At 38.0% G+C, this 14,587-nt stretch overlaps 1 protein-coding gene across 2 annotated transcripts in view; it reads left to right on the forward strand.

Annotated features, from left to right (window-relative positions):
- Positions 1-14,587, forward strand: part of ncam2 (neural cell adhesion molecule 2) — a 231,487-nt gene that overhangs the window by 154,196 nt on the left and 62,704 nt on the right. For both annotated transcript variants that reach the window (XM_051905572.1, XM_051905571.1), the window contains exons 3-5: positions 3,726-3,932; positions 8,902-9,045; positions 9,624-9,758. In XM_051905572.1, the coding sequence (XP_051761532.1) occupies positions 3,726-3,932; positions 8,902-9,045; positions 9,624-9,758 (486 nt within the window). The remainder of the gene's footprint in view (positions 1-3,725; positions 3,933-8,901; positions 9,046-9,623; positions 9,759-14,587) is intronic.

A 14,587-nucleotide genomic window follows, 5' to 3' on the forward strand; every position in this document is an offset into this window, starting at 1 on the left:
ATGTCATGTTTGGGGGTCCTTGCCATTAAAAAATCTGTAGTCTAAACACTACAAATCAGCACAATTCCCTTGTTCAAAGTTACTTATCATTCAAGACCAGTCAAGTGTTGTCTGTAAACTGCAGCTCCTAAGCCTGTTTCTTCTTGCACACTGCAGGCAAGGTTGTGCTTGGACAGTGTACTGGAGGAAATGAGTATGGATATCCATGTGCAAAGGGGTAGATTATGTCGGGCAGGTTTTGTAGTGAAGCTGGGTGTTGTTTTTCTTTTCCACATGGCTGAGTTGCTGTAGTCAGGTTGCAGGGCTTTGCTGTGTGAGCTCCAGGCACTACCTGACAGCATGCTTTAAACAGGGTGATGCATGCTGACCCCTGCTGGACGCCGGCCAGATTGCGGGTGGTTAGCACACCTGGTATGTGTCTGGAGATATGGAGGGTGCACACATGCCCTGCAGACCTTCAGGTCAACTAGCTGAGGCAAACCAGCATGCTTGCCTTTAAAATAGCTTTGGGATATGCAGGGGTATGTGAGTGAAATTATATTGCTTTGGTGTATTTATAAAGTTCTATTGTTAGCTACAGTAGGACAGATAAACTCTTTAATTTGGGTGCTGCATATTTTTTATATATAATATATATTTTATATATAATACTAGATTTTTTATTTTACAGTACAATAGTTTGTACAATATTACAATAGTTTATTGTAATATATTCCTTAATTTGTTTAAAAGTTTAGTATTTTGTTTTTGTTTTTTATTTAGTTTGTTCTTTTAGTTGTTTAAATAACAACTAACAATCATATTATTTTATAAACATATTAAATTTGTCAAACATTGGCAATGTGACCTATGAACACTCACATTTTTCAGTTTTTTTTTTTTTTTTTCCCCAAATCGCTCTCTAAAAACAAAAGTCCTTTTTTATCTTTGTAAAAATAGTTTTATGTTTTATGCAATATCGTGCAGTCTTAACAGGGTCTGACAGTACTCTTTTTACTGGGACAAGTGGGTTAAGTGTCTTACTCAAGGGCACAGTGTTGATAGCTCATTGATCCCCCTTGCAAAGCTTGAACCTACAATCTTTTGGCTGCCAGCCTAGATCTTTAACCACTATGCCATACCATAATTATTTCACTTCCCAAACTAAACTAAGCTTCATTTACAAGCAAAGACAATTGAACGTGACCAGCAAAGTGCGCTTAGCTCTGTCCCTGAGCCCTTCAACCTCTAACATCTCATCCCAACCCCTTCGGTGACTCCTCCATGGTCCAGTGTCTGCCGGTCGCTGCCATGTCCTCTCCTTGAACCCCACACATCCCACAGATCAGCCTCTGCTCCTTCACTGATAACCCCCTGCCCGCTCTCAGCGTCTCTCCCCTGGCAGAGCTACATCACAGGGCCGGTTGCATCCTCGGCCTGCCCGTCTGCCTGGAGCCGCAGTCTCGTGCTCCCCCGTAGTGCAGCCGAAGTCCCCCGTTGTGCAGCTGATTGATCCTTTGAGCGGAGAAGTGCTGCACCATGCTGATGCTTTTTATGACCTTCCAGCAAAGCAGGATTTACAGCACCAGCACCTTGGTACCAAATGTGGGTTCGGCCAGCCAGACTCTGCAGGGCAAAGCACGTTATTGCAGTGTGTGTGTTTGAGAGACAAAGAGAGAGTGTATGCCATTACCTGAGGCTTAAGACCATACAGTGCTATTTCATTCTGAAACTGGCAACACATATTTTTATTTGCTGGCAACTCATCAGAATGAAAGCTTGATGGTTTACCATTTGAAAATGAAGTTAATACATAAATATTAGTATAGTAATTTTACAGTAAAATAAAATTATTTTTTACAGTACATTAAAAGTACATTATTATTATTATTATTATTATATATTATAGTACATTATTACAGTATTATTAAATATTTCATATTTTTTGTTTTTTAATAGTAATAATTATTATTATTATTTACAATTATTATTAATATTATTTTCGTCATATTGAATTGTTCAAAAACAGTTGGAATGTGGCCTATGACAATTTAAGTGGAAAGAGATTTTTGTTTTTAAACTCTGCTCACGAGGGAGGGACGGCCGATGGAGACATTGCCACTGGAGATGGAGACCCAGGTGGAGCAGACGGGCCGAAGAGCCCACGCATTGCTGGCACTGGAGACCGAGGTGAAGCCACAGTGATGAGTGTCCGAGGTGGAGTCAGGGAACCAGAGGACTGAGGTGGAGCTGGTGGGACCAAGGACGGTGGCGGAGCTGGGGGGGAAGATGGAGCCGAAGCTGTAGGCAGGACAATGTCTGACCAAGGTGGAGCCAGCGGGACGAGGGAGCCAGTTGGAGACGTCAGGACGATGGTTTCTAGTGGAGCCGAGGGAGGGAGGAGCCAAGGTGGAACTATCAGGTTGACAGGCCGCGGTGGATCGATGGGTACTGAGGCTGGAGGTGGAGCCAGGGGTGACTTGAGGGCTCTGAGGCATATCCGCAATTGATGGTGCAGGAGATCCAGAGAGGCTGAATGGAACCAGTGGAGGCAGGGCTGAGGAACTGGCTGTCAGCAGAGGCGGGAAGGGGAGCCTGGGAGGGATCACAGGTGACCAGGAACTGAGCGGAACCTGCAGAGAGACAGGAAGTTCAGGGCTGGGCAGGATGAGTGGGGGGGCAGGAGAAACAGGGAATTTACCCCTCAAACACCTCCATTAATTCCTCTAAATAGTTTCCAGAGGCCATGTCTATTACATCCACTCTCCGTTTTGATCTGGCTCCTGGGACGATGTTACTCTCCATCCTCATAGCGGGCTCGGGCTCATTCATTGCAGCAGGCCAATCTCGTTTATCTGTGTTGGGCTCTTGCATCTCCACAATGCTGGTTGTCGGTGGCGCATTGGCTGGTCTCTGGATGTGGAGTAGGGCTGGTGTAGTCCTTTGCCAGGCCGATGGTAAACGGGGAGTTGGTATTTACCAGCACCCACTCCACAAATGCGGCAAAGTTATCCCTGGGACCATCCACTGGAATTCTTACCTTAGACCATGGTAAAAGACACAGAGCGAGCGGTCCAGGTAGTGTGTTAGGCATGCTAGATGTAAAAAGTCCCTTGTGTGGTCTTCCAGTGGATGGTCACCCTGTTCCAGGCAGAGTATCTGAACTGCAGGGAAGTCTATGGATGAAAAACAAAAGGGAACAAAAAAGGGAAAAAACATTACAAAAAAAAAATCACTGTTTGGTCCATTCTTCTGTCACCAGTGGCTGTAGTGAATGAGTCGCACGACAGGAATAGTCCAAGGAAATATTGTTTTAATAAACAATCCAACACAGGAGAACACAACCACTTAAATCATAGATGAGAATGAACAAAGGAGCAGACTGAAACTCAGGATATAACTAGACAGGAACTAATGAGGTAATTAACAAGACACCAGGTGAACGGGATAACTAATCAGACACAACGGGAACCTGGGGCAAAAGACAGGCACTGAACTAAAACATAATGAAACATATCATAATCCTGACAATAAATATCATTATTATTATTATCATTATTATTATTATGCAGATCCCAAAATCACCCACCCCACATATCACAGAAAGAAAATTAAATATTGCAATGTCCATTTTTTCCAATATTGTGCATCCCTATACTTTATCAAATGCTGCGCAATATTGTCAAGTTGTCCTCTACACTATATTCTGTACCACACTATGACCATAACCATGTGTGTGTTTGTAGTGATTGGGGAGCCTGTGAATCTGGACTGGTATAACCCGCAGGGGGAGCGGATGGTCCCGTCTCAGCGGGTGGCCCTGCACAATGAAGGTATCCGTTCCAGACTCACGCTCTACAATGCCAAAATAGAAGATGCTGGCATCTACCGGTGCCAGGCCAGCGACGCACAGGGACATACAGAGGAGGCCACTGTGGTGCTAGAGATCTACCGTGAGTATCAAACACACAAATAAATACACACTTTTTATTGTCATCTTGGTTTTTATAACTTTACATATGTAGATGCGAAATAGGATCAGAAATGAATGTGGATTTGGGGTAAAATACAAAAACTGTTCCATAATGTAATAGCATAAAAAAAACCCTTTAATGAATTTCTCTGTTTTAAAGTATTTTGAATACATATTAAAAAGATTACGCAATCACATTTAAGACTTTTCAACAGAACTTTTCCTTGTGAAATTTTTTTTTTAAAAATTAAAAAAGAAAACTAGAATGTAACTGTAAAAATAAGTATTATCTTAATTAACTATGCTGAACAAGCAGCAGAAATCCATTTTGAGTGTATATTTGTGTATTGTAATTTTAGTATTCATCAAAGAATCACAAATATATCACAGTTTCCAAAAAAAAAAAAAAAATAAGCAGCACAACTGTTTTCAATATTGATAAGAAGAAATGTTTTCTTATCCAAAATCTGTTTTTACTGTATTTTTGATCAAATAAATGCAGTCTTGTTGTGAATTAGAGCATTAAAAAAAATCATACTGACCCCAAACTTTTGAACTATATTTTTAGTACTGTACAGCAAAGTTAGGATCAGGAAATGACATGAGCTGAACATGAACATTGCCTGTATGAGCACGGCAGCTCAATCAGCCATAGAACAACAAATCTTTTAACTTTAATGTTAGTGTTTACTGTATAATGCTTGTGTTCGGAGACAGAACCAGTTAGAGAGTTTTGAAAATTTACATTCTAAATCACCTGTGATTCAACACTGTGGGGCTCTTCAGCATGAAAAGTAAGCAGCTTTTTCTCCCACCTGCTCATGGCACTCTGCACACAAAATCCACCCAGGGGATACAAGGCTTCCTGGCACGCCTGTGGTCTCTGAGCAGCGGGGATGCTGTCCCTTTCAACATCCTATCACTGTCAGAGCCCATAAACTCACATCTGTGCTGAGAGACCAGTCAGAGATGCCTAGATCATTTTTTTTTTTTTTTTTTTTTTTCCTCAGAGTTTTCACATGGTCAAGTAAATTTATGAAAGTGAGGTTTGCATTTCAGTTCACCCATTTTCTATGGATGTATGTGTTGGAATGTCTTAAAATGAGTTGTCATCTAAGGCACACTTATGTGTTTCCTCAAAAGTTTGTTTTGTCTCCAATGACACTCATTCAGATTTCAGCCTGGCTGAGGTCAATACAAAGATTTCAGAGAGAAAAAAAAAAAAGCATCTCAAGAAAAAGAAAAAAAGATTCAGTTACCCTCCATCTGTAGTCATTTGTTCTCTTTGGAGATTGGTTTTGATGCAAACTTTTACCTCGAATTATCATACATTTACATTGAGATTTATTCAGCAAATTACAAGGAAGCATGTTGTTACATGTCTTGGCTATAAAAGCAATTCAAGAATACTGTATATTGATGCAAATTACAATGGAACAACATCTTGGCACAACTATTCAGGAATCCATTACATAGAAAAGGACGTTATGTGTGTTAGCACAAATAAACCTTCCGCCATTGGAAATGCTGCCATTGAAATAGCTGTTTTGATTTCCCTGTGAATAGAGGACATCCAAAAGCCTCACAATGCAGGGAAAATGGACGTGTTCCATCCGAAGATGTTTGACAAATCTGTTGATGTAAAGCTAAATGTAATTCCCCCAACAACGAGACAGCTGCCGCCACACAGCAGGGAGAGAACCAGCATCAATAAGAGGTAAAAAAAAATGACAGGGATAGGGGAGGACTTTACTATAAGAAAGAGAGAATAGTTGTGTTGTGGTCACAACCAAATTAAATGCGTCTTACAGTGGTGCATTTAAAGCAGTAGTTCACAACTTACTTTCTACTGTGGAACAAAAAGGGGAAATTTTATAGAATATCCTTGTTGCTGTTTTTTTTTATTATTATTTAATTATAATAAATGAGGAATAGCTTTCAAATTAATAAAAAAAAGATGCCAAAGAAAGTATCATAACTTAATATGAATGGTAACACTTAAACTATTAACTACAACTTTTTCCTCAATAAACTCCTAATTTACTGCTTATTAATAGTTAGTAAGGTAGTTGTTAAGTTTAGGTATTGGGTAGGATTAAGAATGTAGAATAAGGTCATTCAGAATAAGGTATTAATATGTGCTTAATAAGTACTAATAAATAGCCAATATTCTATTAATATGTATGCTAATAAGCACCTAGTTAAAAGACCCTAAAATAAAGTGTTACCGATTTCCTGGTATTTCTTGTTTTCCAGAATATCGGTAACACTTTATAATAAGGTTTCATTAGTTAACATTAGTTAAATACTTTAGCCAGAGACACTTCCGGGCTCAAATTGGCCTTACTTTTTGTTTAAACCATTTTTTTTATTATTGTTTAATTAGCTCATAAAAATAGTTAGATAATATTTTTTTCGTTCATACGTTAACAACTTATTAACCATATAAGTGATATACAGTATTTAAACCAGTGGTAGCGGAGTAGTTAATTATTATTAGGAGTAAATACTTCAGTTGTCACTTTAGATTAGGTCAATATTTCATATTTTTATTATGCTTTTTCATACTTTTAAAAGCTTTAAGGCTTTAATTTCCCATTTATTGTAATTGGACGGAAAAGAGCAACCTGCTCATAGTCCAACATTTATTTTATATGTTGCACAGAAGAAACAAATCAGGTTTACAACAACATGAGGGTGAGAAAATAATGACAGAATTTTCATTTTTGAGTGAACTCTCCTTTCGGAAACACGTTGTAATTCCTTTGTTAAACTCTTGAAATGAATGGGGACAAAGTAATAAAGAACGAGTTTGAAAATGAGAGATCCCAAGCACAGACAAAGTGAGAAAAAAAGGAAAAGGTGCAAGGGTGAGGAAATCTCTCTGTTTAAAGGGACATACTTCAAAGGCTTGAAGCACAGGGGTAAAACAAGTCTACATGAAATGTTCACAAGATGCTCTCTTTCCTCTTTTTTTTTTTTTTTTAATATATAGGAATGATATTTTAATCCTCAGTGTGTATAATTAGTGGATCTTGCAAAACTTTCAGGAGATATTTCACAAGCTTGCTTCTCTGGCTGACTTTGTACCAGGCTTGGCATTTGCCTATGTTTCATTAGAAGTTGAATTTAGAGCAGTGGGAGCCGTGTGTAAACAGACATGACTCACAGATCAATACGCAGAGCTGCTACGCTGATGAGGGTGTGCAGCATCTCTCAGTCCTCTGAAGACACATTTTCTTATACTGCGGTGTAGCAGCTGTTTACACCAGCTTCCCACACAAACAGAATGTGTGTTTGGTGTGTCAGAATATGGCTGTGAATTGTGAATAATCAGAGACTATGTAGAAGCACACCTGATTTATGACAAGCTGACATAGATGTTGACATGTCCCTTGTTTTTCGTTGATTTTTCTTTGGTTTTCTCACTGGGGGTCTGAACTAGGATTCCAAAGCCTTCATGTTGTTTCTTTCATCTACATACAGCTAGGATTTTAAGTGTTACAAATCAAATCTGTACAACGTTCACGCAACATACAACCCCATCCTGAACGATTAGCAGTATCTAGCTTAATTAGGCAGGTTTGTTTGTGTTTTATATTTCATTGAAGAGAGAAGAAGAGGAAATGTCACAAGGTAGAATCAAAGTTGCATCTTCTACATAAACACCATGATGCCATATCAGAGCATGTGTACTAACCATGGCTCAGACAGATACAGATGTGTTCTAAACCTGAAAATGTTGTTTTATCAAATGATCAAAGTCAACTTTATTGTCATTTTTTAGCACCTCACATGGATAATCACAATGGATAAAAACCAAATACAGTTCCTTCAGGAAACAACAGGGACATATAGACAATCAGGATGACTAACAGACAACAGTAAATATGGACAATAAACACAGACAGTACCACAAGTAAAAACAGAATTGACAGGTAAATAAGTAGGTAATATATACATTATAATGTATATATTATAATTATTAAGGATATTAGCACTATTACAGTAGGTATGATAGTTCCATTGGGGGTATCCAGCAGTATCCTGAGAAAGGATGGTTTAATTCCAATGTTTCTATAACATCCTGTCTACTATGATTCCTCACTCTGACCAAGATATTTATTTTGATGTCTATGATATCCCACAATCTTGTGCATGCCGTTTGGCAGTTGGTTGGTTGGTTTGTTTGTTATGATACTGTTTCTACCAAGGATTTCTTGTTTAAGCTCACTCAGATGTGTTCTTGATCAGTAGATTTGGCATTATGGTGCTTTGAAAGCCATTCTGAATCCAGTGTCCTTAGGAGGGACCTTCATATAAAAAACTGCCGCTTCCTAAAGTTTTAGAAAGAACCATCATGTAGCATTGAACATACACTAAAAAAAATTACAAAGTTTGGGGAAGTCTCACTATGGCTGCATTTATTTGATCAAAATACAGTAAAAACAGTAATATTGTGATATATTATTACAATTTAATTTTTTTTTTTCTATTTTAATATATTTTAAAATGCAATTTATTTCTGTGATGGCAAAGCTGAATTTTCAGCAGCCATTACTCCAGTCTTCGGTGTCACATGATCCCTCAGAAATCGCAGTTATGCTTTTATGATAAAATATGCTTTTATATAATAATATTTGGTGCTCATTAACATTTCTACATATTGGTACTCTTGAAAACAGTGCTGTGTAATATTTTTGTGGAAACAGTGATACAAATTATTTTTAAGCATTCTTTGATGAATAGAAAAGTCAGCATTTATTTGAAATAGAAATCTTTTGTAACATTATAAATGTTTTACATACTGACACTTTTGATCTATTTAATGCGTCCAGGCTGAATAGAAGAATTCATTTCTTTCAAATAAAGAAATCTTAATGAAGTTTTGAATGCTAGTATATATACAAGTATCATTTTACATAATTTTTCTCCTCCCTGATTCACAGAGAAACTGACATTCAGAGACGTGAGGTCTCCTCAGGAGTTTCGACAGGGCGATGTGGCTGAAGTGGTCTGTGATGTCACCAGCTCCCCCGTGCCTGTGGTCTCCTGGTTTTACAACAATGTGGAGATCATTGAAGATACTGAGAGTAAGTAATCTGCCATGAAAAATAAAAAATAAGATAATTGCTAGAAGATACACTGCCCTCCAAAAGTTTGGAAACACCCCTGGCAAAGTGTGGTTTTTTCTATGTATAAACTGTTTATGTAATAAAATATGTTTTCATAGTTTGCGTTGTCCCTTATCAGTGCAAAATTATCACAAATTTAAAAGGATTCATGCCAATATTGTCCAAAACCCCACTTTTCTAGGGCGTTTCCAAACTTTTGGAGGGCAGTGTAGATATAATTGTCAGTGAACATTTGAATTGTTGAAAGTTAATATAGAGTTCATGCTGCTCTGGATATAATTTGAGAAAGAGAAAAGGAATAAATTAATGCCTTAAGTATTGTCATTATAAAGGATTTGAGGCCTTATTTCACTGTAAGACTTTTAAAATATTATTTCCATGACTCCGTGTTGACAAGTGTTGATAAGTGTTAACAAGCGAGTTGGTTAAAAAAAAAAACAGTTTTATGTAAATGTGATTTCAGCCAGCAATAAATATAGCTCCTTTGAAGGCAAAATTAGCCTGTCATTAACACTATCAAATATTTTGTTCTCCAGAGTTTCAACTCTTACAAAACAACAATCTGCAAGTCCAGAGAGTAACTAAAGCAGATGAAGGAGTGTATCGCTGTGAGGCCAGAGTCGAGGCCAGGGGAGAGATCGACTTCCGGGACATCATCCTGGTCATTAACGGTGAGTTTGGGAAGCTGTGAGGAGCGGTAGAATCCAGTAGTCTTTCTTGAGATCTGTTAGTTTAATTATTAAATTACTGTATTTTCATCATTTGAATTTTTGGGTGAACTATTCCTTTAAACATAAAGTCATTCCAGCCCTATCTTTCAGACGAAAGCCGTGTGTATCCTGTTATCGCAATGACATTAGCCCTGTTCGCTCTGATGGGAAAGAAACGGCACAGTGACATCACCCGGTCTGCATGTCCTTGTCTAATGCAATGATAGCGAACATGAACGGGTGTCTGTTTAGTTTACTTCTGATATTTTCCTTGCTGATCCAATCATGGTGCTCAATGAGGCATGACCGATAATCCTGCCGACATGACAACACATATCAGAGGCAGACATAAAATAAATGCCACTCTGCGGGGCTGTTCAAAAGCCCCCGGTCAGATAAGTGTTAGATAGGGAATACAAAATGAATATGTCTTTGTCCTCTAGGAGACGTTTTGATCTTTTCAAAGTTAGACGAATTTGCTGGACACGTGTTGTTGGACACTTTGAGATGACTTTGAAATGCCCAGGCCATACATATTAAACAGCGTCTCTGTATTATCTGTAATGTTGTGGCTTTAATGCGTGAGTAAAGCTGCAGAGAGCTTAGCTTTCCTTTGGCCCCTGCGTGATGTATGTATATTAATATAGTTATGAATAGAAATGAAATGAAAATGACTGTTCAAGAAGTGGAGATGGTTTCTTAAGCAGGAGCTTTCATTTAATTAGTTTGCATAAATGAATGACTGGAATTTTTTATTTTTAATATTGTGTTTGCGGTTGACATTTTTATTTGAAGTTGTCACATTTTCAAATGTTGAGAAATTTGAACTTCTCTATCATTTGTGTGCATAGATGTATCAGGGACATTTAAAGGTTGCTCTTTCATAGCTCTTAAAAACTCAGAAGAGTTGCTTTTTCTTCTTTTCAATGGTGTCCTGCTTAATATTTTGTGGAAACTGTGATGTGTGTTTTTTTCAGGATTTTTCTTTATTTAAAATAGTAAAAGCATTAATAATGTTACAATAAAAGCCTGTCACTTCCGATCAATTTAATGTGTCCTTACTGAATAAAAGTATTGATTTCCTTTAAAAAATCTTACTGATCCTAAACTTTTGAACTATAATGTAGCTCAAAAAGTTTAATAATTATCAGAGAGCTTTGATGAGATGTTTCATATTAATATTACTGATTTCGAATTGCCTTTGGTTTCTCAGTCAATCTACTGTATGCATAATTAGAAATATCATTGAGATCTCATCTGAAAATCTAAATGAGCCACCGGTGAGATTATTGTTTTTTATTCCCATGAGGGAAAAAAATATAAGAAGCAGAAAACCTTCCTTCTCTATTGTCTCAGAGGAACATTTACTCCAGTTTCTGAGGTTCAAAGAACTGCTTTACAGTCATTTTTATTTATAACTGAATTATTAGCCTTTGAAAGCGTGTAGTTGTTGATACTAAAGGTCAATTCAGTCTGTGTTAGATGGTTTGCTGGCCTGATTTGATATCTTAATGCCCAGTTGTGTCTCACATTAGCAGAGCTGTGTCAGTTGGGCATGCGTATCTGGGAATAGGTTAAATTAGATTACTGCCTTTGGAAAATAGGCATCGATTGGCAAGAAAGTCAATGATAATCTTGTTGGAACCATTTCGGTGCATGACAGCCCAGTGCTGTGCAGTGTGTGTGTGTGTGTGTGTGTGTGTGTGTGTGTGTGTGTGTGTGTGTGTGTGTGTGTACGTATTTTTGTGACATATCAGGACACAAATTTGTATAATGACATGGGTATGACATAGGTATTACAAGGAGAGGGTGACTTATGAGGACATTACCCCATGTCCCCATTTTTCAAAAGGCTTATAAATCATACAGAATTTTTTTTTTTGAGAAAGTAAAAATGTCCACAGTTTCCTTTGATGGGTAGGTTTAGGGGTAGGGTTGGTGTAGGGTGATAGAAAATACGTTTTTTTACAGTATAAAAACCATTACGCCTATGGAATGTCCCCACAATTCACAAAAACAAACCTGTGTGTGTGTGGGTGTGGGTGTGGGTGTGTTTCCTCTATGGCCAGCAGCCATATCACCCTGTAGCCCAAGACTGGTTGCCCACTGAATTGGTGGTGGAGGAGATTCCTCCTTCAATATGTAAAGCACTTTGAGTGCCCAGAAAAGCGCTATATAAATGTAAGGAATTATTATGACTCTTACCACAGTTCCACAGTATGTGTATGCCAATGTAAAGGGATAGTTGGCTGAGAAATCAAAATTCTTTAATGATTTACTCACCTTCACATCATTCCAAACCCATGACTGACTTTCTTTTATATAACATACACAAAAAAAAGATATATTCTGAAGGCTGTGCTTTTTTCATACATTTACAATAAATGGGGACTGAATATTTTAAGCTTACAAAAGGCAAGAAAAAAATAGCAAAAAACAAAAGAAAAAATAGTCTATACAACTTGTGTGCTTTATTCCAACTTTTCTGAAGCCATACTTTGTGTGAGAAACTGAACAAATTCAAGATGCAGTAAGTGATTTCTGAGAAACGCTGTTGATATTTGAAATCAACTCAAACAAGCACGGGGTCCCTTCATTGCTCCGCCCCCAAAATGCACAAACATGCAATGCAAGAGTGGATGTCTACTGCTGAAGCGAAGCAAAATAATGCTTCGCGGAAAAAGAGAGGATGACGAATGAATGACAAAGATGAACAAAAAATGAACATACTGTACACAAGAGTATACACAAGCAAGAGTTCATTGTTATTCACCAACAGCACACCAGTTCCAGACAAACAATGACACTCAAAACTGTCCTGTTACTATAACTAACATTACATCAACAGCTTATCTTGGTTTTATGAAACATAGCAAAACCAATGTTACTCACACATGGAGCAGAAACAACGCAACCTCAGCATCCGCTTTCAGGTGCTGAAAAGCTTTTCTAATACTAACGCGGGTCCTAAAGCTCTAGCCTGATCATAACCCCTCTTTTTTCCAGTGGTATTCCTCTGACCTCTTTTGTAATGTCTCTCAGCTATGTCTCTTTCTACAGTCTTTCTTCAAATCTCCCTCTTACTCACTCTGTGAGTGAGTGTATACGCCACCTACTGCTAACAAGTGTGTTGTGGTGCTCGGCCCGATCCATTTTCAACAGCGTTTCTCAGAAATCACTTATTGCACCTTTAAAGTTGTTGATGACAAGCTTTATCTCCATTGGGCTGTCTGCTGTGTCAATGAGTTGAGCTTGAGAACCGGGTCAGCCTGAATTGTTTTTGTGCAATCTTTGAAAAGATTTGATTCAAAAGAATAATTCATCCACAAATCATTTATGATTCATGAATGAATCAATCTCGACTTTGGTTCTTTTTGGCACATTTATAAATTAATGAGAGGAAATAGCAATGTTCAATTTTGTTTCTTTCTCATATGTGTGACTTCAGAAGACTTGTAATATAGTGCACAAGTCATATGGGTCAATTTTATGCTACTTTTATTCTGGTTATAGTGTTTTACAAAAGACAGAAAGTCAAGTGTGGAACAGTATGATAAGTTAACTATTGCTGTAACTATGGGGAAAAAAGGCACATTTGTATGATCAAATTCAGAGAAAAGATAAAAACCGACAAGTCTGCGTTGCCCCGTGTGTGATCTTTGAGCTGCCTACTCACACAGACACCCTCATTACCACCAGCTCAATTGTAGGACTGCCTCCAAGGTTCGAACTATTTAACCCTGGAGAGTGGTCAAAGCTTGCTGAGATGCTCTGGTTTGAATAGAGGTTTGAGATTGAACCCCAGCCGTAATGATGATGATCCACATCAGGACCTCCACGGCTGTCATCTCATCAACAAAAACACACTTATTTCTTCTTCAAAGTGCCCTTGCGGGAGTAATGTGTGCCATCGATGCACTGAAGACAAATGGCAAATGGCAAAACAATCGTGGCATTAATTTGAACTTGGCTGTCAGCAGTTTGGTTTTACCTAATGAATGACCCATAATGTGCAAGGGGAAAAGCAAATAGTGTGTGCGTTTATGATTTCTAATAGAGGATGAGAGCGATGTGTTAATATACTGCCAAGTCAGGCTGAAAGTGACCATGAATAAAACATCCATTTAATCTAATCTTTTTACCCTGGCGCACACTCCATTAAATTGTGTTATGTCTTTAAACCAGTCACAACTCAAAATGATGCCTTTTTCCAGACAGGATGGCTCCATCCATTCCCTAAACCAGAAAATTGGAAAAGAGAACAAAAATGCTGTATTTAAAAATCGGTGTAGGAAGTTTGCCGAAGTACATTGCTGCCTATTATTGAAACTATTTGAACGCTGTTCCCTCTCAGGTGAATTACCTCATTCTGAAGGGCAAGGCAGAGTAATTTCTGAATGAGCCGAAATTGGGTTAGGTTCAGTCTGAAATTACTTTATCACCTTCCAGTTCTCTGCAGAGATGGAAATATAAAAATTTTCACTCAAATCATTGCACATACCTATAATAGCCTGTGCCAATGAAAATCGCTACCTGCCTGACCTTGGAGTGCACATATAGAGCTTTAATAGACACACACACACACATATACTTTCAGCTGTAAACAGTCACTTTATGAAGATAAGTCAATTTTTCTCATGAATATAAAGTCTGAAAAACCAAATTCTTTTGTGAGATTGTTAGTGGAAGTTTGTTTGAGGTCATCCAGGCTGACCTCATGTTTGACCCGAGGTTTTTCCCTGTTGACCTTTGACTATATAATTAAGTGGACTGCTCAGGACATATTGATT

Source organism: Ctenopharyngodon idella, chromosome 9, assembly GCF_019924925.1.
Source record: "Ctenopharyngodon idella isolate HZGC_01 chromosome 9, HZGC01, whole genome shotgun sequence".
Lineage (NCBI taxonomy): Eukaryota > Metazoa > Chordata > Actinopteri > Cypriniformes > Xenocyprididae > Ctenopharyngodon > Ctenopharyngodon idella.